Raw genomic sequence first — 27,631 nt, 5'->3', positions numbered from 1 at the left:
TTGATTCCTAAACCAGACAGAGACCCAGTAAAAAAAGAGAACTACAGGCCAATATCCCTGATGAATATGGGTGCAAAAATTCTCAGTAAGATACTAGCAAATCGAATTCAACGGCATATAAAAAGAATTATTCACCATGATCAAGTGGGATTCTATCCTGGGATGCAGGGCTGGTTCAACATTCGCAAATCAATCAACGTGATACATCACATTAACAAAAAAAAAGAGAAGAACCATATGATCCTGTCAATCGATGCAGAAAAGGCCTTTGACAAAATCCAGCACCCTTTCTTAATAAAAACCCTTGAGAAAGTCGGGATAGAAGGAACATACTTAAAGATCATAAAAGCCATTTATGAAAAGCCCACAGCTAACATCATCCTCAACGGGGAAAAACTGAGAGCTTTTTCCCTGAGATCAGGAACACGACAAGGATGCCCACTCTCACCGCTGCTGTTTAACATAGTGCTGGAAGTTCTAGCATCAGCAATCAGACAACAAAAGGAAATCAAAGGCATCAAAATTGGCAAAGATGAAGTCAAGCTTTTGCTTTTTGCAGAAGACATGATATTATACATGGAAAACCTGATAGACTCCACCAAAAGTCTGCTAGAACTGATACATGAATTCAGCAAAGTTGCAGGATACAAAATCAATGTACAGAAATCAGTTGCATTCTTATACACTAACAATGAAGCAACAGAAAGACAAATAAAGAAACTGATCCCATTCACAATTGCACCAAGAAGCATAAAATACCTAGGAATAAATCTAACCAAAGATGTACAAGATCTGTATGCTGAAAACTATAGAAAGCTTATGAAGGAAATTGAAGAAGATTTAAAGAAACGGAAAGACATTCCCTGCTCATGGATTGGAAAAATAAATATTGTCAAAATGTCAATACTACCCAAAGCTATCTACACATTCAATGCAATCCCAATCAAAATTGCACCAGCATTCTTCTCAAAACTAGAACAAGCAATCCTAAAATTCATATGGAACCACAAAAGGCCCCGAATAGCCAAAGGAATTTTGAAGAAGAAGACCAAAGCAGGAGGCATCACAATCCCAGGCTTTAGCCTCTACTACAAAGCTGTCATCATCAAGACAGAATGGTATTGGCACCAAAACAGACACATAGACCAATGGAATACAATAGAAACCCCAGAACTAGACCCACAAACGTATGGCCAACTCATCTTTGACAAAGCAGGAAAGAACATCCAATGGAAAAAAGACAGTCTCTTTAACAAATGGTGCTGGGAGAACTGGACAGCAACATGCAGAAGGTTGAAACTAGACCACTTTCTCACACCATTCACAAAAATAAACTCAAAATGGATAAAGGACCTAAATGTGAGACAGGAAACCATCAAAACCTTAGAGGAGAAAGCCGGAAAAGACCTCTCTGACCTCAGCCGTAGCAATCTCTTACTCGACACATCCCCAAAGGCAAGGGAATTAAAAGCAAAAGTTAATTACTGGGACCTTATGAAGATAAAAAGCTTCTGCACAGCAAAGGAAACAACCAACAAAACTAAAAGGCAACCAACGGAATGGGAAAAGATATTCGCAAATGACATATCGGACAAAGGGCTAGTATCCAAAATCTATAAAGAGCTCACCAAACTCCACACCCAAAAAACAAATAACCCAGTGAAGAAATGGGCAGAAAACATGAATAGACACTTCTCTAAAGAAGACATCCGGATGGCCAACAGGCACATGAAAAGATGTTCAGCGTCACTCCTTATCAGGGAAATACAAATCAAAACCACACTCCGATATCACCTCACGCCAGTCAGAGTGGCCAAAATGAACAAATCAGGAGACTATAGATGCTGGAGAGGATGTGGAGAAACGGGAACCCTCTTGCACTGTTGGTGGGAATGCAAATTGGTGCAGCCGCTCTGGAAAGCAGTGTGGAGGTTCCTCAGAAAATTAAAAATAGACCTACCCTATGACCCAGCAATAGCACTGCTAGGAATTTATCCAAGGGATACAGGAGTACTGATGCCTAGGGCTACTTGTACCCCAATGTTTATAGCAGCACTCTCAACAATAGGCAAATGATGGAAAGAGCCTAAATGTCCATCAACTGATGAATGGATAAAGAAATTGTGGTTTATATACACAATGGAATATTACGTGGCAATGAGAAAAAATGAAATATGGCCTTTTGTAGCAACGTGGATGGAACTGGAGAGTGTGATGCTAAGTGAAATAAGCCATACAGAGAAAGACAGATACCATATGGTTTCACTCTTATGTGGATCCTGAGAAACTTAACAGAAACCCATGGGGGAGGGGAAGGAAAAAAAAAAAGAGGTTAGAATGGGAGAGAGTCAAAGCATAAGAGACTTAAAAACTGAGAACAAACTGAGGGTTGATGGGGGGTGGGAGGGAGGAGAGGGTGGGTGATGGGTATTGAGGAGGGCACCTTTTGGGATGAGCACTGGGTGTTGTATGGAAACCAATTTGTCAATAAATTTCATAAAAAAAAAAACAAACTAGAAATAGAACTACCCTACGACCCAGCTATTGCACTACCAGCCATTTATCCATGGGATACAGGTGTGCTGTTTCGAAGGGACACATGCACCCCCATGTTTATAGCAGCACTATCAACAATAGCCAAAGTATGGAAAGAGCCCAAATGTGCATCAAACCATGAATGGATAAAGAAGATGTAGTATATATATACAATGGAGTATTACTCAGCAGTCAAAAAGAATGAAATCTTCCCATTTGCAACTATGTGGATGGAACTGGAGGGTATTATGCTAATTGAAATTAGAGAAAGACAAAAATCATATGATTTCACTCATATGAGGACTTAAAGAGACAAAACAGATGAACATAAGGGAAGGGAAACAAAAATAAAAACAGGGAAGGGGACAAAACAGAAGAGAGTCATAAATATGGAGAACTAAGGGTTCTGGGAGGGGCAGTGGGCTAAATGGATAAGGGGCACTAAGGAATCTACTTCTGAAATCATTGTTGCACTATATGCTAATTTGGATGTAAATTTAAAAAAAATTTTTAAATAATAAAAAAAGAAACCACTAACAAACCACCTCATTCATTCTCATTTCACCCTTATCTCCCACTGAGTGGCCAGAGAAAATGAGGCACAGAGCAACCAGGAGATGCCAAAGAAAAGTGTAAGGTTTGTGCAAACACGAGCATCCGAATCCGCCCTTGCTAGAATTGTGGGTAAGTGGAGAGCGCATGCAGGACTTCCCCAAGTACATGTAGATGCAGACACAACTGCAAGGGTGACTTGGAGCCCAGCTGGGGCCACTAAGCAGCACTCAAGAGCAGTAACAGGTATTGTGGCTGTTAGAGTGACAGATCTGAGCAGTTCCGTATCACCCAGCAGCGGATGAGGGTACATCTGGGTGAACCTGCTGGAGACATCAGACTACAGGGACAACAGAAGGTTCCTGCCACGTCTATCACCTTGGAAGCTGTCTCCTTGCAAACAGCACACTCCCCACTCCCCCGCCCCCTGACTGTGCAAGGGTAGGTGTGTCACTGGGGCGACCCTCCAGGGCAGAGACCTTGGAGCATTCATGCTGCCAATTCCAGCCTGAGACCCAGAACCTCCCCATTCGACAGAGCAGGAATCTGCAGACCATGGCCCATGGGCCAATCCCAGTCTGCTTTGGTAAATTCTCTCTGGACACAGGGATGCTTGTACAACACTTACCATCTACAGCAGCCTTCACATGACATCCACAAAGTCGAGTAATGGTGACAGAAACAGTGTGGACCACCTTCCTAAAACCCATACTATCTGGGCGTTGACAGAGAAACTTGGCCAACTCCTGCTCCGCTCAATGACGGAACAGCCAGAGAAAAATTATTGGTAATTTCAGGGCAACATTCAACTCTTCTTGGTGGAGAGGAACCACTGTTTGATTTCCACAGCCCAGTGAAATGACTTTTGGAGGCCAGTGAAGGAAAGGCGGCCCCAGGTCATTCTGGAAAGGACTGATGATGATAAATGGCATTTAAAGATGCAGTCACTTGTTGGCTTTTATCCACAAAATGCCCAGAGCAAGCTCTCAATAGGAGGTGTCCCCCATCCTGCCAGAGGCTCGAGAGGCTGAGTGTTGTGCTCACGGATACAGCAAGAATTCAAAGCCAGGTTTGGCTGAATCCCAGGCCTCGTTCTTTGCTGCTGCTTCTGCACCAAGAAATGTGGGTCCAAAACAAGAATCCAGGCTCATCTCTGAAGGAAAGAACCCGTAAGACTGAGTGCCGCAGAAAGGCGGCTTCTTGTAAAGAGCAGGGAAGACGCTCAGGTCATTAGAGCATGGGCATGCCCAGAAGGGTTGCCGCTAATGACACGGTTGGTATTTTTACTGTCGCAAGCGCAGTGATCGCATCTGCACATGAACAGGCACTGCTCATGTTCAAGTAAAAGTGAAATGGCTCTGGAATGTCTCCTCCCAGGGGTTTCATTTCTGCTTACAAATAAGAAAGCCGTACCCTGGACGCCACTTCAGGCACCTGGGGCAGGGGTAGAGGGGTCTGCTTCTCTGGAAGCTCTGTACTGATTAGTGTTGGCTGCGGAGGTCCTTGAGGAAAGACACAACATCTGACGTCTTAAGGTTAGGCAGACCTGGGTCTCACCGCTTCCTAAGAATCCTTGTGCCTTGGTTTCCTGGTCTGCAAAATGGAACCAGCACTCACCACCTCGTCATGTCTGCAAGCCGCCCAGCGCGGTACCCACTCTGCCTTAGTAGTAAGCACTCAGTAAGTGCCACCCCTCAACCTCCTGTCCCATGCCGCCCTCCCACCTCCCCACACTAGGACAACAACAGGAAGGCAGATGCAGGTGGCTCAGAACTTCACAGTCTTTCCCACGGGCTCATGTTTGATCAGAACCCATTTTCCACTTTGTAGAATGCACCTCATCTCCTTATCTCTCCAGGGCACCTCGGGGCCCGTTCACCAGCCACTCCAAACAGAGGGTGCCAGCCCCACTACGGAGGTTGGGATGTTACAGCAAACTGTCGGCTTTCTCCCAGGCCCCTGCATTTTCTTGAGCCTGTCAGCCCCGCCATGAGGAGCAGAGAATTGGCATGGCCCACTTTCCCCAAGGTGCCAGAGACACGAGGACTGAACTCAGTCGCTCTCTATTAGAACAGAAACTTAACTGCTCCCTCTTCTTTGCCCTGTCCTCTCTTCTGGAATAAAGGCTTTTTATTTTCTTTCTCATCCTTCATCTCTTTCCTTATTTACGCTGAGCTGGCATCTGCATTTGCCACACTTTTGAGAATGATTTATCCCAGGCTACAAACATACCAGTGGATTTTCTGTTCCTTGTAGTTTAAAGGCTTCCATTTGTTTTAAGGCAGACCCCCTCCTCCTGAGTGGCATTTTACCAGGAACCCCAACCTTAGTGTCCTCACCACAGCTGCTCGACCGGACAGCCATCTGGTGGCTGTGGGTCAAAGGGCGCAGGGCAGGAGAAGAGGGGGTCACGGACGGGACAGCCAGCTGAGTGGCTGGCAGCCACCAGAGACATCAAGGAAGGATCCTCCCCTGGAGCCTCTAAATGGAGCCAGACCCTGTTGGTGCCCACAACTTGATTTCAGGCTTCTGGCCTCCATGACTGTGAGACAATAAATTTGTATTGTGCTGTTGTAAAACCACCAGACCTGCGATCATTTGTTACACTTACTCCAGTCTTGTTCCATGCCAGGCCCTGTTAGGCATCATTTTATGCACAGATGGGGATGTGGACTCTGAGAGGTGACCCGACTTGCTTAAGGGTGCAGGGTTCTTGGGAGAGGAAGCAGGAAGCACAGGGTCCAGAACCCACACCAGGATAGGACATGGTCTCCAAAGAGCATGCCCAAAGCCCCCGGTGGCCCCAGCCCTGCCTTTCCCAGCCGCAAAGCAGGCAGATACTACTTCCCCACTGGGCTTACCATACACTAAGTGAAAGAAATTACATACTGGTGTGTCATATCCCAGTGTCTGACACACAGGAGGCACTTGGCAAGTATCTCAATGAACAAGTAAGGAAGGGTCACGGCATCACTTACGGGTAGGGATGGTCATTTCCAAAGACTGGGGGTAGGGGCCCACTGGAAGACGTGTTCTTCCCTGAGGAACATGGTGACTATAGGGGCAAATCGTTTCCTCAGTTCACTCACCTGACCTGTCCCACGGTGCTGTCAGCTCTTGGAAAGGCCAGATGGGTGGGAGGGCAAATAAATTCCACAGAGCAGTTCGTGCAGGTGATTAGCCTTAGGAGATCCAGTCTGCAGGGCTCCAAGATTATGGCACTGAGAGAAGAAATCAAAAAAGACTTCTTGGAGCTGACCTCTCTGTCCTCAAACACTAAAATGGCACATTGCAAAATGTGCCTCTTAGACAACTTGCACTGTGATGCTCAACACTGGAGACTGGCAATAACGCCAAAACAGCACCTTCTGGAAATACTCACCCATGAAGGTTAACTGCTCCACTTCTCCCAAATCAGTGCCTCCCACAACCAGCTGGACAGTGGTCTCATCACCACCGGGCAGCACCCAGTCACTGGCACTGATGACAGGAAGCCAATCACCGAAACCTTCAGTTAGAGCCCCAAACTGTCACCCAGAGAGATCAGACCTAAGACACAGTCCTGCCAGGGAGAAATCTGCCTGATTTTCAATCTGTTACCAATAAGCAATAAATAATGAAGTTTAGCTAATTAAAGACGCCAAGCACAGTGTCATTTAACGTCCCTTGTATATTCACGTCTCCCAGCGTGGGAGGTTTCTCCAACCCTTTGAAATGGGCACCTTTTTGAGAAGATGTTTCTGGAACCAAGGCAAAGCAGCAGGAGTGCACAGTCCCAGACCCACAGCCGGCTCCTGCTCTCTCACGTGCTGAGTGGCAGCAGGCAAGTCACTTAGCTTCTCTGAGCTTGTTTTTCCCCCCAAGGAATGGGAGGGGGCAAGGGAAATCACCTGACAAGAGATCTATGTGGAAAAAACCCTATGCCTTGACCCCAGGATAGGCACTAAATCCCTTAGGTCAAACAGCTTATCCTGTCCATATGGTCCTAGGGAGTGGTTCAAAACTAGCCCATGACTAAGTTGGTTTGATTGGAGAGAATGTTGGGAATTTGGGGGACAGCCCAACTGTCTGTTGGACAGAGAGTTGTATTTTTCCTCTTGATGATGACTGGAGTGGGGGAGCAGCCTGGAGCCACTGCTCACCAAGTGCTAAACTTTTCAGTTATCCAGCAAAACAAATTCCTTGCTTTGCTGAACCTGCTTTGGCTTCGGTTCTGTGCTTCTGTCCCTGAAAGCATCCTAACCAGTACAGAAACAATGGCCCCTCCCAGCTCCAGCATTTATCTTACTCTATACGGTTCCCTACGAAGGTCAAACCCTGACAATGAAAACCCAAAGGAAATCCCTCCATTTCCTGCTGCCAAGGAGAGACTATGAGCGATCTGAAGATACAGACCATGTCGGTCTTACCTCTGATCCCCAGTTCAAAGCACAGTACTCGGAACTCAGGAACCCGAGAACCTCATGACACAGGCACTGGAGGAAAAGATCACAAAGACCAAGGATTATCAACCAGGGGCCCCTATATAAGCTTGACCTGTCTGCTCAGCGTCATTACCACGGCCATGACCACAGCATCACTGCTCACGAGTGGTAACTAAATGTCAGGCTCTACAGCTCTGCACATGTCCTCTGCTGGAATCCTCACCACCACTCTGAGAAGTGCCCCCTGTGAAAGTCACCAAGGCTACCCACGACGCTCTTTCCAGATGCTGGCAAGGCTGTACTTCCCCTCCCACTTGCATTGAGATGCTTCAGTAGAACGTGCTTTGCCAGTGAAGAGAGAAGTGATGTGTGCCCTACCTGGGTGTAAGCTTTGAGACAGAGTGTGAGTGCTTGGCCAGGCTCTTTCCTCTCTGTGGTCTGGGTCTGGGTGTGAAGATGGTGATGATGCAGAAGCCCAGCCAACCGTGAGGAAGGGGAATGTGACTGAGAGGGAAACCTTTGTGTTTTCTGTACTGACTTTTTGGAGCTGTTTGGTACTACAAAATAACCCAGCCTTCTCTGACTGAAGCCCTACACCCCATTTTATAGATGGGAAAAGTGGGGCTCAAAGAGGTAACACACCTTGTCCAAAACCATGCTGTTACTGAGGCAGAGAGGCTTGCGGAACACAGAAAGCTGTGGCCACTGTTCCTCAGGCTGTGAGTTGTGATTCTGCTGCATGCCAGCCAGCTGGGGGCTTTCAATGCCAGCCTTGCCTGCTTGTTCCTGGTTGGAATCCCCAGGCACCTGGATGGAGGTGCTGTGGTCACCTCTGTGCTTCAAAAATCCACAGACCACCCTGAACAGAACACAACTCCAGATACCACGTTCTCCAAACCCCAAGACACGTGAAGTTTCAGGCACACGAGAGTATCTGCGGTGGGGCAGAATAAAGCAAGCAAGGGGTGCCTGGGTGGCTCAGTCGGTTAAGTCCGACTTCAGCTCAGGTCATGATCTTGTGGTTCACGAGTTCGAGCCCCGCGTCGGGCTCCGTGCTGACAGCTCGGAGCCTGAAGTCTGCTTCCGATTCTGTGTCTCCCTCTCTCTCTGACCCTCCCCCCATTCATGTTCTGTCTCTCTCTGTCTCAAAAATAAATAAACGTTAAAAAAAATTAAAAAAAAAAGAATAAAGCAAGCAAGAAAGAGGTAGGGATGAGATAAAGACAGAAACAGAACTTCCAGACTGGAGTGGGGAGGCTCTGCACACAAAGTCCTGCCATGGGAGCTCTAGGTTGTCCATTTCTACATAATCACTTATTTCTACACAATCAATTAAAGAGAAGCAGTCATTTTGGCCCAGATGCCTCTTGACCAAAAAGTGAAGTAAAACCAGTTCCAAGATCCTCTTTGCCCACAAAATACACCTGTGATGGCTTCGAAGCAGCCCATCTCCTGGCTTTGGGACCTGCGAGAACTCTCCCCCAGGGGTGCCCCTGAAGGTGATGGGGACATTAAGGAGCAGGTGTGTTCAGCAAGTTTCCTGTGCAAAGCAGCCTCCCCAGACGCATCCTGGTGGCTCCCATCTCGTAACCTTCCTGCCCCGTGTGGTCCCCTTTCCCTGAGTATGGGGGCCCCGGTGACTGGCTTCTAACGAAGAGGGAGGGCAGAAGTGATGGGGTGCCACTTTGTAGATTTGGTTACAGCTGACCTCCGTCTTGCTAGCATCTTATACTTTCTTGGCTTGCTCACTTTGATGAGGCAAATGGCCACAATGAACCTGGGTAGGGAGAAAGGAGGGCAGTCTCCAGCCCCTAACCCAAGAGGTATTAAGGCTCTGGGTCTTGCAGGCCACAAGAAGCAGAGTCCTACCTACCACATGCGTGAGCCAGGAAGCAGACCCTTCTCTGCCTGGGTCTTGAGAAGTCTGCAGCCTGTGAGGTTGAGGGCCAAGTGCAGCCAGCTTCCTGTCAGACCATAAAATATAGTTATTTCAAAATGCTGTTTCTGCCTCTACATTCTGGGACCATTTGCTATGCGGAGATAGATAACCAGGAGAATCCCCGAGTAGATGCACTAGTGACCTGTGTGGGTGGTGTCTGGGGCTATCCCTTAAGGGGAATCAGCCCCAGGAATTCTGTGGGAGCCAAAATAATGGTGCCTCAAATGCTGACGCTATGATCGACTGGAGGAATACTTGCCAAACTGGAGTCCATCACAAGGCACAGCATCACAGCGCCACATTCACATATCGCCTGCACTACTATTTACTAGTGTTATTTCTCAAATCAACTTGCCTTTTTTCTTACAAAGTCTACTGAAAAATGGAATCACTCTAGCAAAGAGCAGACCAATGTTACTTGCTATATAGAGAGAGCCAAAGCCAATGAATGCAACTTTCTAAAATTTGAAGGGTCAGTGGTTCTGAACCCTATCTGCCTTAGAATCACCCAAGTCACCAAAGGATGTCCTGGCCATGCTCCAGAGACACAAGGCCAGATGACCTGGGGTTGAGCCGCAGCATCTAGACTTCCAGACACCATGGCCGGCCAGCACCCTGACCCTGAGGCCCTTGTTCACTGTGTCAGGGAGTCACAGAAGCGATTAAGACGCCAGCACTGCTGAAAGCCCCCTGCAAAGAAAACCACTCCCTTCCCCTGCAGGGCCCATGTTGGTTAACACTGGGCTAGTGAGTCACCTGAAATGATCCCACCTAACAGCAGGACCACATGCCTCACACCTTGGGGAGTGCGGATCTGAGGACAAGGCATTCCTCCCTGGTGTGTCCTGTCAGAACACCAAGATGCGGAGCAATAGACACTCCCCAGGCTAGGGGCAGAGCTCAGCTCACATGGGGCTCTCCTCCACAATGCAGACTGAGGGCCCAGGGGACAGTCTGGGACCTGTTCTCTGCATCACCGGTGCCCCGGTCAGCCACCGACACACAGAGGGCACTAACAAGGCACCATCCACACTGAATCTGGGAGAGGGGCAAGACTGGGACCAGCATCTGGGTGGAGAAGTGATGTTCCAGATGCGGGCCGGGGGGCAGACGGGGCACGTCTTCTCCAGCCAGCCCTTGCTCTCCCAAGAGTTGTTTCTCCAGTTAAGCTCTAACTTGTTCTGACAAGCCACCAAGGAAAGCACGAGTTATCGCTGTGACTGATGCATAATTGCATACTCAAATTGGAAACCATTTAAATCGAAACATCAGGAAAATCAGGGGTGGGAGACATAGGATAGCTCCTCATACATGACCGCAAACAAACAAACAAACAAAAAAAGAAAACAGCAATGTTGATCATCTGGTGACACATAAATCCATGGTCCCTTGCTGGCATATAGAACTGGCATAAAATGTTTACCTTCAATCAGATTCACCGAGTATTTTCTGGGCATCTGTACTTCAGATGCTACAGTGACGAAACTAGAAACTAGTATTCATTCATTCAGCAAATAGTTAAAAGTCTCTACCTGGCACGAGGGACACAGTCAAGTATAAAATGATGAAGGGGGAGACGGCAAATAAACAACTCTACACCAAGGAGGGGTAAGTGCTAGGTAGAAACATAAAGCACGGGGGTGGTATTTTATTCAGGATTATGAGAAGGTGGTATCTGACCCCTTGCTGTGCATGATTTAGAAGCATTATCTCATTTAACTCAAACCTCATACAACTCTCTCTGGTAGGCACCCCCAGACATGTTTAAGTTTTGGGTTTTAGTTTATTTATTTTGAGAGAGAGAGAGAGAGAGAGACAGAGCATGAGTGGGGGAGGGACAGAGAGAGAGGGAGACACAGAATCTGAAATAGGCTCCAGGCTTGGAGCTGTCAGCACAGAGCCCGACACGGGGCTCAAACCCACAAACTGTGAGATCACAACCTGAGCCCAAGTTGGACGCTTAACCAACTGAGCCACCCAGGCACTCCCTTGCCCCCCAACAGTCCTGTTTAAAGATGAGCAGATGAAGACTGAAAAAAGGGGATACTTACCAGCTCAATCCCTTACTCATCACAAGGACCTGGGGACAGTATCTATTTTACGTGTGCCTTCATTTTCTCATCCCTAAAATGGACAGGAGAACACTTACTCCACGGGCTTGCTGCTGCACATAAAATACTTGGTAAAGAATTTGGTATATAGTAAGTGCTCAATAAATGTAATCTGCGGCCATAGGTAAGAGCATAAATGCCTCTCCCATTTTTAAGGACTTCATTATCTGATGCAGAAGCACAAAGATACTCCCTCCAAAGCAGCGGATAATATAAACAAACTGTGTTGACTTACACCACTGTTCCTTCTAACAGGCCCATCCTCCTGACCAATTTCTACTCATCCTTCAAACCCAAGACAAACATGTCCTCTGTGAAGCCTTCCCAGTCAGTCCCAGTTAACTGACCCACCCCTGTGCCACCATTACACCTACTTCTACAGAACTCTTTCTCGTGTATTCATTCATTCAACAATCATGTCTCAAGAGCCAACCAACTGTCACACACAACCACACTCTACTACAATTGCATGTGAACATATCTCTGGGTTCCCTCCACTGTACAACTAACCTCTGTCCAGCGGCAAAAGAACTGAACTGGGTGTGGGTCAACAGAACAAACCAGTGAACAAGGGAGGGCATAAGAAAACTAGACAAAAGGGGTGGCCCAGGGGAGAAAAAGGATTACAAGAATTCAGAGAAAGTTAAAAATACAAACCACTCAGTACCTACAGGCCACAAAGGGCTTGAGAACGAGTTGGTCTCTGAAAGATTGAAAAAATTTGGAAGACAGGGAAGGAAGGAGATCCCAACTCATGCTCATGAATGGAGAAAGCCAGTTCCAATCAGCTGTTAAAAATAGTCAAGTATAGGTACATACATCTGTCTTTATGTAAACGCGTAAGTATATCTGGAAGGATAGATACCAAATCTCTTCACAGGAAAGATCTCTGGGAGAGGGGCACTTGTATTTTGTATTCTATCCAATATATATATATATATATATATATATATATGTATTATTTAATTTCTTTCAAAAACATACTCTTGTTTATGTCACTTAGAAAAAAACATAAGTAGGTCTTCCGAAATTCAGAAGGCAGAGAAGCAAGGCCCTGCACACAGAATGAAGAGCAAATGGAAGGGGCAGAGCTCTGTGACCCAAGGGCCAATAGTAAGAGGTTAGGGAGAAGATGAGAGTCAGGTGCTGTTTAGGCAGCTGCCAGATTCTTTTTACAACAAAGCTAAAAAGATGTCAGTGCCATATCAAGGTGTTGGGAGCAACCGATGGCTGTGGACCTTCTGGTAACAGGAGGGAGGTGATTCCCATTTGAGGTGTACACACCCGCATGCTGCCACAGGCAGGGAGACTCCAGGACAGCAAGCAGAAAGCCACGTTCCCAGGAAAGAAATAAAAACCTAAGGGGACCTGAGGTTTTTCCAACTTTATCGGAAACGTTGGTTCAGTCATATTGCAAATGCCCCACTGGAAACGCCACTCAAACCACAACCCCCCATTTTGGTGTAGACCAGCCCCTTGAGTATCTGGGAGAAAACCACTTGAATCCTGGTCAATAAAATCATTCTCCTCAAAAATAAAGGTAGCATCTCTGCAGTCCCCACAAGCAATGGGGGGGGGGCACTCAAGAACCCCATAGGCAATTCCAAGATGGCGCCTGTACATCAAGAAGAGGTCATTTCCAAAAGAACAGATCAAGGGAGCCAATGGCTTGGCTTTTTGCAAATTCATCAGGGATTCCTTTACCAAGAAGCATCTGTTCCAATCCAATCACATAATCTCCTCAAAGATGGACAGCAACATACCGAGGCATAATCTACTCAGGATCCCACAAACCAAGACTCAACTAGCCAGAGACTCAACTTGTAAGAAGTACAGAGCAAAAACAGCATTTGTTTTTACTGAGAGATTACATAAATCTACTTCAAGAATATGGGGAAAGCTTTCACAGGAAACTGGAAGATCGTTTTGGTGCCCAGATGCCACTCAGTTCAGACTGTTCACTGCCCAACACAACAGCCCTAAATTTATGACAGGCCAGGAGAAGAGGAAGTACCAATGGGCCTTTATTTAAAAAAAAAAAAAAGATTATAAAAATTAGGAAGGAACCTAAAAAATAAAAATGGAGAACGTCACATGCAATTGGTAGGGAAGGGAACTCTTATCACATAGAAAAGTTTATTAAGGAATAAATACATTAATATATCCAGTTAGAGGGTTTGTACAAGTAAAATCATGTGTTTATGTATCCTCAGAAATGTGTTAATTTAGAAGAAATAAAATACATTAGGGTTTAATGTCTTGGTCAAAAACATTTATAAGGCATGGTGGGGACAGACTAGAACAGGATGGGGAGGGCTACAAAAATGAGTCAAGGACAGTGCTTCATTCCAACCAAGTGGGACAGAGGTCCTTGCCCAGACAAACCCATAGGGGAGTCCCAGTGGGTGGCCAATCACGGGCACTCCTTTTCCATGCTAATGACATCCTACTGAGAAATTTACATGCCAATAAAATACACAATGGTGGGGAGCAAAGCAACACAGGGTCTTTTTGTGGGAGGCAGGAGTGGAGTCTGGGAGCAGCTTCTGCAGAAGGCAGAGTGAGGTCACAACTACCTCATTAGCTAAGTAAGAGTGGGCCTTGCTGGTGCCAATCATGCGTGTGTATCTTGAGGGCAGGACTCTGCTTCATCCAAATGGGAATTTCCGGGTCAGATGGAAACAAACAAGGAAGAATAGGCTTATTTCAGGAAGGACTTGGTAGTAAATAAAATGGGGGCATCATGCCTGTGAGCACAGGCACATCTTGACTGCCGATTCTGCTGGTGGGGCTGCGGGCAGCAAATTCAAATGAGCCACTGGCAAAGCTGTGCTGGGGAAGGAAGAATAGGTAACATGGGGGGCCAAAAGCCGCCTTGTAATCATGGCTTCTGTTTCTTCGGCATCCGTGGCAGGAAAGGTGCCAGATTTAGAACTCTGTCCGTGTAGACCTCTGTTTCCAAGCCAAGTCACAATGCTGTCTAACCAGAAACATGCAAGTCACAGAAAAGACTCATGTCCTCAAAGGCAGAGCTTGTATCTCCCATGTCTGCCACATCCCTGCAGTGGGCCCATGCTGTATGTAAGACAGCCACAAATAACATGAGTGACCAACACATGGCCTAAGCCAGGGCAGCAAATGCCTCTCTCAATGCACAGCTGAAATCATTATGGAGCATGAGGTTTATAAATCTGGACCCTTCTGTACCTTGCCAGTGTTTCCTGGTTGCATCCAAAGGGGACCCACTTTGGGGCAAAGCTTGCAGATGCTGCATTTACTAACAGACACAAAACCCTGATCTTCAAGAAAATGTATTTTCAAAGTTCCACACCCATAAACCCTGGGTAGCCAGGCACTGCCCACCTGAACCCCAAACTGTAGCGCCTCAGGCTCTCCCATGGAACCCAACTACCCATGATGGTGAACAAGCCAGGCATAAACCAGGGGCAAGAGTTTAACCCAGGCACATGTGGGAAGAGACTGGCGATTTGAAGAACTCTTTGCTTGGACGGCAAGGAGCCTGTGATCACTCGGGGTATTTGCCCATGGACGGAAAAAGATGTTGGGCTGAAAGACGGGTTTTTATTCTGGAACACAGAGAGGTCTAAAGTGGGTTCTGCGGGAATCTTTCTGGAGGATTTTGGGTCAAAAACTAACATTTCTAAGCTAAGCCTTTATGTGCAACATAGTTTTAGTAACGTCTCTTAAATGGCACTTTGAAAAATAACTGTGGGGCAGCAGACAATTTGGTACCTGATCATTAGATATTCTGCAAGTGCCACCCAGCTGAAAAATATATTTATTTAAAAAAAATTTTTTAATGTTTCATTTATTCTTAGAGCACAAGTGGGGGAGGGGCAGAGTGAGAGAGGGACACAGAATCAGAAGCAGGCTCCAGGCTCCGAGCTTTCAGCACAGAGCCCGACGTGGGGCTCAAACTCACAAGCCGTGGGATCATGACCTGAGCCAAAGATGGATGGTTTACCAACTGAGCCACCCAGGTGCCCCAAAAATAGATTTCTTATTAAGCTTCTGTACTTAAATAGTATCAGCCCACAAATGAAATCAATCCCTCTGAAAGTTTTAATGATACCAACCAAGTCCCAGGAAGCATTTCATTTCCAAGTGAGCCATATTAAAAAACTCGGGATGAGTTTTTTCCCCCCGCATCGATCCCAACCTTGAATTTTAAATTACTTGTCTTTCTCTCCCACCAGGCTCAGTCATTTCCACACTAGAGGGAGGGTGTCCTGTGGAAACGCCAAGCAGCTTAGAGCAAGGATCAACAGCAAGAGTGTTATCCAGCAGGATCCAGGAAGGTACCTTAATGTTTAACCAAGTATGGTGGTCAACAGAGTGTTACCATAGATACTACAGGTATGCAGTCAGATTTATACATCCTATGTTCTGGGAGTGACTCCGTGTGCCATCCCAAGGAGAGGGCAATGAACAAAGACCCGTCTCAGGGAAGCTACCAGTCTGCATGGGAAATGAAGTTCAGCAGAAGAGAGGGGAACAATGTTGGAGCAGGCAGGAGGGGAGAGTCTGCAAAGGCTTTTGGGGAACTTGGTCCCAAGGTACACCACTGCACAGGGGCCATGTGCAAAACACACAAGTGGGACAACAAGGAAGAAATGGAAAGGATGTCAGCTTGTCAAGGAAGCTGCAATGCACAGTGGGCATTTTCGTGTCACCCGGCAATGTGAACGCTCACTGAGGTAGAGAAAATGGGAAGGAGTGGGGAGGGAAGAGACAGAGTGAGCCAGCTGCAGAGAAGGGTTCAGGCATGAGCAAGAGACAGACAGGCAGACAGAGACCAAGGCCCACACAGGAAGTGGCAGAGAGAGAGGGGGGTGGTCAGAGAGAGTCAGAGATAAAGACAGGCAGAGGGAGAACGAAAGGAGCAGAGAGAAAGAGAGGCAGGAAGAAAGGAAGACACAGAACAGAGAGAGAGAAGTGCAATGGGACGGAAGAAGAAACAGAGAAATAACAATCAGCCAGACAGAACATGAGAGAGAAGGTAATCTGAGAGAGAATGAGAACTGCCAGCTCCTTGAGACTGCCTGTGCAAGAGGCCCCAAGTGCCGGGGTACAGCGCTGCTCACCCCAAGACCCCGGCCAGCGGGGGTGAGTGGAAAGCCAGTCAGAGCCAGGACTGAAAGGCTGGCGGGCCGTGGAGAGGCTCGTCGCACCCCACAGCTACACAGCATCACCTCCTCCCCTCCAGCCCCTGCAGACTGTACGTCCAGACAGGCCCATGAGACGAACCAGGCTTCCCTGATCCCTTCACCAGCTAGTGCATGGGTAATGAAAATGGTGTGTAACTGGGCCCTAACGTTCCCAAATGCCTTCCAAAAACATGTTAGAAAAGACGCTCCTCCAGATGCCTGGGTGGCTCAGTCGGTTAAGCGCCTGATGTTGTCTCAGGTCGTGATCTCACATCTCATGAGTTTGAGCCCCGCGTCGGGCTCTGTGCTGACAGCTCCGGGCCTGGAGCCTACTTTGAATTCTCTGTCTCGCCTGCTCCTCCCCTCTCTCTCAAAAATAAACAGACATTTTTAAAAAGTTCAGAAAAGATGCTCCTTGGGGAAATGATCTTGGGAAACAATGCATGTAACACATGCTATATCTACTCCCTTTGGAGAGCTAGGAGGCACCATTGTGGGAAAAGCTACAGCAGCGAAGCCCACCGAACACGCTCTGATCTAACATTTTCTGAGATACTTCCAACACTGCACTCCCCTCTTCTAAAGGCACCGCTTTGCACACACCCTGAATAAGTGTTCTGCTTCTGGGAAACTGCCTTCTCTACCTACATTCCAAGTTTCCAAAGAGCCCTTTCTGAGATTAAGATGAAGTGATTAGTATGCTGCAAAAAGCAAAACACAAAAAACAAAACCCAAAAAACCCCGCTTTGATATCCAGAATGAGATGGAGACAAGAAAGGGACAGATTCATCTTGCAGGTAGGGAGTGGGAACCACAAAGGAATTTGAATCTTTAAACCCACCCAGTGTGCTGTGCCTAGAGCACATCAGACACTCAATTTTGCTTGAAAAGAAAAAGCAAAAATGAAAGAGGAAGAGGCACAGTCTTAAATAAAGAGAAAGGCCCGTATGTGCATCGGACGCTACCATGAAGCCACGTGCCTCAGGCTGGGTCACGAGAGCTCTCTGAACCTCGGTCCGCTCGGCTGACCTCTGGAACTAAGACGTACATTACACAGGGCTGCTGTCGCGGGGAGAGGATGTGAACACAGCCTCCAGTCACACCGCACTGGACCCTCTCTGCCGCCTCAGGGGAGTGGATCTGATTAAAGGGTGCTCGGGGTAGAGAAACAGAGAACCGCCGCGGGGGCAGAAGAAAGAAAAGAGGAATCCAACTTCAGTGACCAAGTCTGACCAAGCGACCAAGTGAGACCAAGTCTGCTCCCCCAGGGGGAAGAAACCTGCAGGTGAGGAGGAGCTGAACCCTCGGCTCTCCCCGCCAGTGACTCTAACGGACCCCCACGCCTCACAATCTGACAGTGCACTATTTCCCTGTCTCCGTTTATTATTCAAAGCAGAAGCTGTTCTCCCAGAGAATTCTCAGGACTGTAATCAAATCCCAATAAAAGTGGAAAAAGAAAAAAAAAAGAGAAGAGAAGAAAAAAGGAAAAGAAAAAACTCTGGCATTCATTTCCATCTTATACCAGATTTGGGGGGGGGGGGCGGGACAGGGGGAAGAATCATGAATAGAGTCCTGAAAATGCTTACATTCAAAAAAAGAAAACTAAAAAGCTTTAACCCCTAATCCCAAACTCATTCTTAAAATAAGCCACTTGGCTTCAAAGTCTGTAACATCACAAAAAGGTAGCAGTAGGAGCAAACTCTGTCCCTGCTCCTGTTTTTGAAAACAAAGATTGGGGCCACACACTCCTGCTGAGCTCCATGCAAACGAACTTCTCGCTCAGCAAACACTCAGCAAGCACCTACTACATGCACCCCAGTGCTAGGGGATTCGGACATGAAAATGGGTCAGGCCCCAGCCACGTGCCCACCACCGAGCGATTTTACTGGCAACCTCTCACTGGGCTGCCCAGGGGAGCCAAGTTACTCCCCACTTGATAGAAGTACAAACTGGGGCTTCCAAATACAGCAAAACCAGTTGCTGACCTTGAGGCTATGGTGGTATAGGAATAAGTCTAACCTAAGGTCAGGAGAGAGCCAGGCCAAGTGGATATGAACTCAGGAGAGCCTGAGCTTCCCCACAATAGATGCCTCTCACAGAGGAAGAGAAGGTTCCAGAACTGAAGATGAGCTTCAGACTTCCTCCTTCATTTTGCTCCAGCTGCCTGACTCTGGGGAGATAAGCAGAGCAGGCCTGAGGCAATGACAAGGTCAGGTGTGCCCTGGGGACCGCTGCCCAAATGGCCAGCTCTTCCCACAGTCTTCAGGCCCTTAAATGACCGCTTTTCTCTCTCCTCCCTGTGTCCAGCACAACCTGCCCCCAGGAAAGGATCCCCTGATAGTCAGAGATACCTTTGTGTGAATGGATGTCATTGCCCTGACGGGCATTCAGATGGGAGACAAAGACATGGCATAGTGGAGAGAAGGTGGGCTTGCATGGCAAAGGTGTCAGGCAGAGTTTGGACTCCACTACTTTCTACGTGGGACTATCATTCATTCATCCAATTATTCACTCAATGAGCCAACCCACATGAACTCAGCACCTACTACATGAATCACTGGGCTCCAAGGGAGCAGGAGACATAGAATTTGCTCTCCTGGAGCAGAGAAGACACATACCAATCCGTGACAGATCCACATAAAATTACATTAAGGGAGAGATGCATGTAAGCGTCATACTCTACAGGGAAAATCTGACTTTGTTGGGAGCATCAGCAAGGTCCTGAGGAAGCAAGGAGTTGATATTGACAGTTTGTTGCCTGAGCACAGAGTATTGTTCCAGGCAGAGGAAACAGCAGGAACAAAGGCCACATAGAATGAGGAAGCAAGGGACATGGAGCTGAAGATGACCGATAGGCTGGAGGCCCACCACAGTGGTGCGCCATAACGAAGTAGCAGGTGGGGCCTAAACCCTTCTGTACCTCTGCTGCCATATTTATAAAAGAGGGTGACACCCCCCCCTTAATTCACAGGCTTCTTCCCAAAATTAAGTGAAAATGAACACAAAGACCCAATGTGTGACTGACACACTGTCAGAACTGGATAAATCGTGAGCTGGTGATGGATTCTGGCCCCCCAGAAGGGTTTCCTCCAATGAGGTGGGGGGAGAACCTGGAAGAGGAGTCTCTAAGCTAGAGACCAGAGCTTGTTTTAGTCCTGTTGGCCGTCTTTGGCACAGTATTTTATTCGTTTCTCCAGTACAACAACATGGCAACTTAAGATAATGTCTACAGTTTCTAAACCTGTCAAATAATCTAGGAGAGACCTTGATTTTGTAAACAACGTATGTCGGGGAATCTCTCATAACCCAGATGATGGAGAAGCAGGAAAAGCAATCAATGGTGCCTCTATTTTCAAGAGTTTGGCCCTAACTTAAAAATATCTTTTTTAAAGCATCTAATGCTTGTGAGGTTTATTTAGAGTTTTCCTGAGTACACACAGACAGTCTGTTTTATTTTGATGTGTAAAACTTCTTTAAGAGCCCGGAGTTCTACTAGAGAAAGAGTCAAGGCAGCCATTTACCATTATTAATTTATAAATTTTTAGTTAAGCCAAACCTGGGTATTATTTTATAAAGCAGCATTTTTATTATTTTTTGTGCCTTTTCTATCTTGTAGGTGAAGGCCTTTACTCAATTAGTAAAAGTATTAACCCATACAAACAGATGTTGGAATTTTTTTTTTTTTTGACCTTGTCATCTGAGGGAGACCTAAATTGTTGGTCTTTCCTGGATAGTTTCCAGTTCCTTGATTGTCTGGGACAGCAAGTTTGTGGTTGAAAGGATTGCTTTTTTTTTTTTTAACGTTTTTTTAATTTATTTATTTTTGAGACAGGGAGAGACAGAGCATGAACAGGGGAGGGTCCGAGAGAGGGAGCCACAGAATCTGAAACAGTCTCCAGGCTCTGAGCTGTCAGCACAGAGCCCGACGTGGGGCTCGAACTCACAGACCGTGAGATCATGACCTGAGCCGAAGTTGGCCGCTTAACCAACTGAGCCGAAGCAGAGTCCTGCCTACCTTTTTCTTACAAAGTCTACTGAAAAATGGAATCACTCTAGCAAAGAGCAGACCAGTGTTACTTGCTATATAGAGAGAGCCAAAGCCAATGAATGCAACTTTCTGAAATTTGTTTTTTTTTAATTTTTTTTTTAACGTTTATTTATTTTTGAGAGAGAGACAGAGCATGAACGGGAGAGGGTCAGAGAGAGGGAGACACAGAATCTGAAAGAGGCTCCAGGCTCTGAGCTGTCAGCACAGAGCCCGATGCGGGGCTCGAACTCACAGACCGTGAGATCATGACCTGAGCCAAAGTCGGCCGCTTAACCGACTGAGCCACCCAGGCGCCCTGAAAGGATTGCTTTTAAGACATACTTTATAGACTGAAACTACTTGCAGAATTTTTTCTAATAAATATCCTTTGGGCCATGTGATTAAGTTTTGTCCCTCCCTAAATGAAAGGCCTGATGGTATGTTTTAATAATCTTTTAGCTGTGTGAGCTTGGGAATAGTAATTGCCCTGCTCTGTTTGTAACCATTCCAGCGGCTTGAGACAGTGTCTAGAAGTTGAGTCTCCTTTAATAATTGATATAGCAGCAAACTATTCTCCTGAACCCTGGCATCTACAGCCTACAGTATCTAGTACTTTTCAAAAACTCACATAACTGTTTACCTGTCCTGGAGTTAGTAGCACCATAGTCTTTGATTTAGTTATAATGTCCCTTTCCTACAAGGCTAGTTAAGGCTGAGAAAAAATTAGGTTTCCCCATACACATCCCAGGGGCTAAGAGAAAACTTTAGATAGAAGTTTTTCAAAGATGCCTCTAATCATCATGCTGTGTTTTGATAGTTGGCCTGGAGCAGAAGGGAGGACAGAAAAGGTAGCTCTAGTGTTAAGAAGGAAATCAACCAGTTTTCCTTCTATATTCAGAGTTCCTGAGGTTCTGGCTTTCTGATAGACCGTTAGTTTAGGGGAGCCACCGTGAAGAGCCCCAGGCGCCAGTTAGTCCCTTCTAGGGACAGTGGTTATCTGAGCCCTCACAGATAGAGATCCAAAGAGATAGAGGTCAAATCTTCAGTGGCTGTTTCCATACAAGGGGCATGGCTTATGGCGTTTTTATTTTGGTTGTCCCCTCTGAGGATGTTCTCATTTTAGTGCTCTGAATGGCCATATAAATGGCACTTGGAACCAGGACCTTGAGAAGTCCGGTCTGACATAGCACATAAGGGCACAACTAAGGCCTCAGATTTTTTTTTTAAGCTTCCTTTTCTGTTTTCTTTGTAATATACCCAATTGGCAGCTTGTAAGAGCTCCTCCAGGGTCCCTTCAAGGCCAACAGCCAATTTTTGTCTTTTCTCTGAATATCTAGGGCTGAATGACTGAAAAATTTGTCCTTAAAAATCATTTCACCCTAAGGGGTGTCAAGGGGGATAGCCATATATTTAATGAGAGCCTCCCTCAACGTCTCCAGGAAGGTCATTGGGCTCCCATTTTGTGTTTGTAAAATAGTTGCTAGTTTAGCATAATTTAAGGGCTAAATCTTAGGTTTCCTTTATTTTTTTCCCCCCAAAAACAACTGTCTCATTAAGAGTCTGATTTAACAAAAGCATTATATTTTTCCAGGTCAACTCAAAAACGTATGTAATATTCTGAAAAGCCTTTATACACTTATTGGATCAGAAAGTTTACCTAGATCCCCTTTTGACTGTCTTAAACCTTGTAAAGTTTTTTTGTTTGTTTTTTGTTTTTTGTTTTTTAAATCCCTCCATTTCCTGCCTGTAGGACCTTGGGGGTATGGTCTGTGACCAAGCAAAATTTCCTTGGTTGTCATAGGATGCATTAATTTTATTTTGGTCTAACAGTAAGTTACATATTGATCATTGGCTGTTGAGGGAGGGAGTTAAAGAGCCAAAGTTGAGGTCTATTCGCCTGCCTTTGGATCAAAGGAGGAGGAATTTTAATCTTAACCCTGTGTACTTTTAAAATCCATCTATTTTCACTTTAGTCCATCCTGACCACACATAAAATTTCTTTTTAAAGATTTTCCTTCACAAATCTTCTACAAATCTTCTTTGCAGTTAGATTTTGTCCCAAGCCATTTTTCTCCAAATAACCAGTCTCATTTAGGACAAAATTACTTTCTTTTACCTTCAACAAAAATGTATTTTCCTATCTTATGTCTTTCGTTTTTATCTACTTTTTTGCATATACAGTTGCCTTTCTTATTTTTATCAGTTTTAACTACATGTTAAATTTTAACTCTTTAACTACATGTAAAATTTTAACTCAAGCAGAATTTTAACTCTTAGAAACCTTAGTCTCCAGTGAAAACTAAGTAGTAACGAATTATGAACTCTAGGTTACACCAGAAAACAAAGCATATTTTTCAACAGTTCCAAATAATCCTTAGTTATTTTTCCTGTAACAAGTCAGAAGCACAAACCTACATCTAGTAATTAGTGCTTTAGCCTCTTATCTAGTTAGATATCCAGTGAATTCAACCTCAGTTTATCATGCAAGCAAAACTTTAATGTTTTAGGTACCAAAGACTTTGAAAGCTATCTTAACAATTACCCATGAAAACATTGAGAGAGACAAAATTAACCGTCACTTTAAGCCATCCTTTTGGTAACAAACTGGAACAGAGATAACATGAGCTGATTTGACCTTCAGTAAATATAGGTAGAATTATTTTTTTTAATGTTGATAAACATGGTCTATCTCAAACCAACAAACATAAATTAGCTTAAACACTGATGAGGTTTTACTTGAATCCATGTAAGACAATTTGCTCCCCATGGTTAATTTTTACCTGGAATGTTGGTGGGGAAATGGACATCGGTGGTCTTTGCTCTTGGACATCTAGGGGGGGAGGGGGAACTGATGGTGTCTGAGGCATTGAAGAGCCAGTTGTGCAGGCCGCCCCCCGGGTGGTGCAGAAACAGGAGGGAGGGAAGGAAAGGCAGAAGCGAGGAGGTGCCAGCATAAGGCAGAGAAAGAGAATTCCCAGTTTTAAATGTTGTCAGCTCAGAGGGACAGACCCCAGGTTTCTTTTGTTTTGTTTTCCACCAGTGGCATTAGGCAGCCCATGTCCGTCTGGAGAAGACAGAATTACCCGCAACAAAAGGAGTTTCAGCAGCTGCTTGGGAATATTCCTTGAAGTCCCTGTTCTGAGGTAGAAGAACCAGAGACAGTTGGCTCTAATTATAGTCACTGACCCAGGAAATGAAGGAGAGACAAGTCCCCATACACAGTCACATGGCCAACCTGCCGCCCGGCACCAAACGCCTTAGAGTTGCAGCTTCGTTCCTCATCCCTTGTGGCCTACTAGGGCAACTCTGGGAGGTGATCAGGCTCCTTTCTGCCTCTTACAGGCACGTCTGCCAAAAGAACCCCGGTTTTTACTAGTCTGATGGGCGCTCCCTGCGCTGGTTCCTGGGCCTCACAGGTTCCATTAGTGCACACAAGGTCCTCGCCCCAGCACACCAAGAGGGCTAGTCTCCAGCGGATCAAGCAGTCCGCTGGCACCAGGCGAGGCTGCCTCTCCCAGCGCCCCAAGGTTGGATCTCCAGTGGCAAAGGAGGTGGAAACGCACTGTCTCTGAATCCCAGACGAGAGTCCCCAATAACATAGCAGGATTCTCGCTAAGGGAGTCGTGACACCGAGGCTTTTCTTTCCAGGAAGCAACTTTATTCTTGCTGGCACTGCTCAGTTGGGTTTGTACCCAACTGACTGAGCCTCGAATGCCACGTGGCATAGTTTATTTTTTTGTTTTTAAATCTATTTTTTACTCTTTGTGTCCCATATATGGTTAACACACTAACATGCAGTCTGATTAAGTGGTCTCATGTTACAAGGTCATGAGGGATATTGTCAAGTAAGCAAAGAGCAAGGTTGCCTTGAGGTTTTGTTGTTTTTTTTTTTTTCTTTCCTTAGGAAGGGGATCCTACCACAATAGGGCCCCACTCATGTAACTTTAATTACCTCCTTAAAGGCCCTATCTCCCCTGACTGTCACACTGGGGGTTACAACGGGATCAACAGGAGTTGGGGGGGGGTATGTAATTGAGTCCATCATAGAACACAGGCACACTCGTTTGTTTATATATGGTCTCCGGATGAGGAACTGCTACACGGAGCGTCAGATACACGAAGCATGAAAAATTTACTACCCAGCCTTTCACAGAAGTTTGCGGACTCCTGTCCAGAACAAAGCCCTGTTATGTCTAACGTGTCACAACGATCCTCATTTTCCCCATGACTGTGGATCAGACGACCCCACCTAAAATTCAAGCCACTTTGCTTTACCATCAGCCATAGCTTTGTCCTTCCCAAGCCAGTTACCAAGGCTCTCAAGATTCTGGACTATGAAACAAGACATTAGGAATTCAAGCCCACAAAGTCAGAACAGAGATAAAACCCAGGGAATTAGCAAACAGAATCACCTGCCAAATGCCAGCCCCAGAGCAGTTTGGCAGGACACAAGGTTTGCTAACACCACTTCCATTGTAATTCAGAAACCATTCAAGGACTGTTCCCAAAACAAGGGACTTTGGTGTTTCAGGCCTTCTGGTATGAGACAGGGTAATGTTGTGCATGTCACTTTTTGTCCACCAACATCTATTAAGGGCCACAGCCACAAATGGCTTCTATTCCTCTCGTGGCTTTTTTTCCCCCTTCTACTCAACCACAATTTCAGTTAGGGTCAAAGAGCCTTCGTTTCAAAAGCTTGCAGGGAAGAAACTGAAGACCTGATTTTAGGTGTTAAAAAAAAAAAAAGGGGGCGCCTGGGTGGCGCAGTCGGTTAAGTGTCCGACTTCAGCCAGGTCACGATCTCGCGGTCCGGGAGTTCGAGCCCCGCGTCAGGCTCTGGGCTGATGGCTCAGAGCCTGGAGCCTGTTTCCGATTCTGTGTCTCCCTCTCTCTCTGCCCCTCCCCCGTTCATGCTCTGTCTCCCTCTGTCCCAAAAATAAAAATTAAAAAAAAAAAAAACGTTGAAAAAAAATTAAAAAAAAAAAAAGATGCAAATAGTGCTTCCTGGGCACCAGGCACTGTTCCAACCTCTTCATTTCCATTAGCTCATTTAATGCTCATGATGAACCGAGGAGAGGGGCACTATTATGATCCTCAATTTTATAGGTGAGGAAATAGAGACACAGGCAAACTAAGCAGCTAGGCATGGTCCACACAGCTACGAATTCAAGGAGCCAAGATTCCAACCCAGGCTGTCTGACTCTGGGGTCTGCTCCTAACTACCACTTCCTTCCTCTCTGTCAGGTACAAGCAACGTGGAGAGGGCCCATTTGTGGTCCCTTTAACCACCACCTATTTCTAGAATTAATACAGCCATGAGGTGTAGAAGAACAGGATTACCCTGGACACCAAAGAGCTGGCTCGAGTCCAGGGTCTGCCACTGATGGCCTCTGTGCCTCAGCCACTATAAAACAAGATCATAAATACACTCTCTAGAAAAGCCATGACCATCCCACTTGGCCATCCTCAGGATCTGAATGAGAGGATGTCCTCATTTCTCAGGCTCAGCCAGAGGACCATCCTGGGTGACGAGATGAAGACTCAGTGCCCCCACCCCTCATCTCTCCCCTCCCCACTCAGCTGTCTCTGCAACAAGCTTGCCTTACCTCAGAACAGGCAGATTACTATAGCGTGCCTTGCAGAAAAGGCTGAGCAAAGGAAGGAGAAAGGGAAAAAAAATTCTCCTTCATGCGATGCATATTCCATATACGGGCAAGAGTTACAAACAATTCGGGGTGCTAAAATTAATTCGCTCCCTTGCTGATGAGGAGAGGGTAAGCACTGAGGTAGACTAATAAAAACGTACTTAATGTGTACAGCAAATATTTATTCATTTTTAGAAAATCTGCAAAGCTGCCACCCTCCCTGCTCCCATAAAGTCTGACCATTCTACTCAGCTTCTATCCTTATCCCCTGCTCATTTGCATAATATTAACACTGCAGAACATGCTAGCCTAGGAATATTTTTTTATAATTACACACATCACAGGACCTGTCAGTATCTAATGAAGGATAATTTCTGCTATTATAAGAAGCTGAAAAGATCATTTTCATGAATTCATAATATGAATTGTTAAATTCAAACAATGTATGAAATTCCAAAAAAAAAGAAAGAAAGAGAGAGAGAGAGAGAGAGAGAGAGAAAGAAAGAAAGAAAGAAAGAAAGAAAGAAAAAGAAAGAAAGAAAGAAAGAAAGAAAGAAAGAAAGAAAGAAAGAAAGAAAGAAAGAAAGAAAGAAGGGGAGGGGGAAGAAAAATATTTTCAGTGTCTAAAAGTAACCGGCCCTCTAAAGGCAGAATCATTTCTGTCCTGCACAGAAACAACACAACACATGGGGCAGATCTTTGCCTGAGGGGAAGAAACATACCAATTGGCTCATGTCAAAACAATTCCTGTTTTTTTTTTTTTAATGTTTATTTATTTTTGAGAAGAGAGAGAGCATGAGCGGGGGAGGAGAGAAAAAGAGGTAGACACAGAATCTGAAGCAGGCTCCAGGCTCTGAGCTGTCAGCACAGAGCCCGACGCGGGGCTTGAACTCACGGACCCCGAGATTATGACCTGAGCTGAAGTTGGACACTCAACCGACTGAGCCACCCAGGCGCCCCATGTCACTTCCTGCTTTTAATTTTTCACCAGGTGCCCTGAGTCAGAGGATAAAATCCACACCGCTGGCAAGTCATATGGGGTGCTACTTGCTCTGACCCCTGCCTAGTTCTCTTACCTCTCCTCCCCTCCAGGAAAGAGAATCTGACAATGAAACAAACCTATCCTGGAGGCAGAACCAAGGGGCAGAGAGATACGTGTTCCTAGTAAACTGTTATGCATACCTGGATTCAGCCACACCTGCAACCAAAGGCCTACTTCCATGGGATAAT

The 27,631-nt window shown here is 46.0% G+C and overlaps 2 protein-coding genes across 2 annotated transcripts in view; both read right to left on the bottom strand.

Moving 5' to 3' along the window:
* The window catches only part of LOC122478354 (transport and Golgi organization protein 1 homolog), a 318,345-nt gene that overhangs the window by 101,024 nt on the left and 189,690 nt on the right, over positions 1-27,631 (bottom strand). The window lies entirely within an intron of this gene.
* The window catches only part of LOC122478352, a 95,749-nt gene continuing 71,113 nt past the window's right edge, over positions 2,996-27,631 (bottom strand). The window contains exons 4-7 of the mRNA XM_043571995.1: positions 8,154-8,318; positions 7,497-7,562; positions 6,177-6,308; positions 2,996-4,680 (exon numbers count right to left, since the gene is read on the bottom strand). Of these exons, the coding sequence (XP_043427930.1) occupies positions 6,198-6,308; positions 7,497-7,562; positions 8,154-8,318 (342 nt within the window). The 3' untranslated portion in view covers positions 2,996-4,680; positions 6,177-6,197. The remainder of the gene's footprint in view (positions 4,681-6,176; positions 6,309-7,496; positions 7,563-8,153; positions 8,319-27,631) is intronic.

Source organism: Prionailurus bengalensis, unplaced genomic scaffold (assembly GCF_016509475.1).
Source record: "Prionailurus bengalensis isolate Pbe53 unplaced genomic scaffold, Fcat_Pben_1.1_paternal_pri Un_scaffold_53, whole genome shotgun sequence".
NCBI lineage: Eukaryota > Metazoa > Chordata > Mammalia > Carnivora > Felidae > Prionailurus > Prionailurus bengalensis.
The sequence above is the reverse complement of the archived record's forward strand: the minus strand, read 5'-3'. Positions and strand labels throughout refer to the sequence as shown.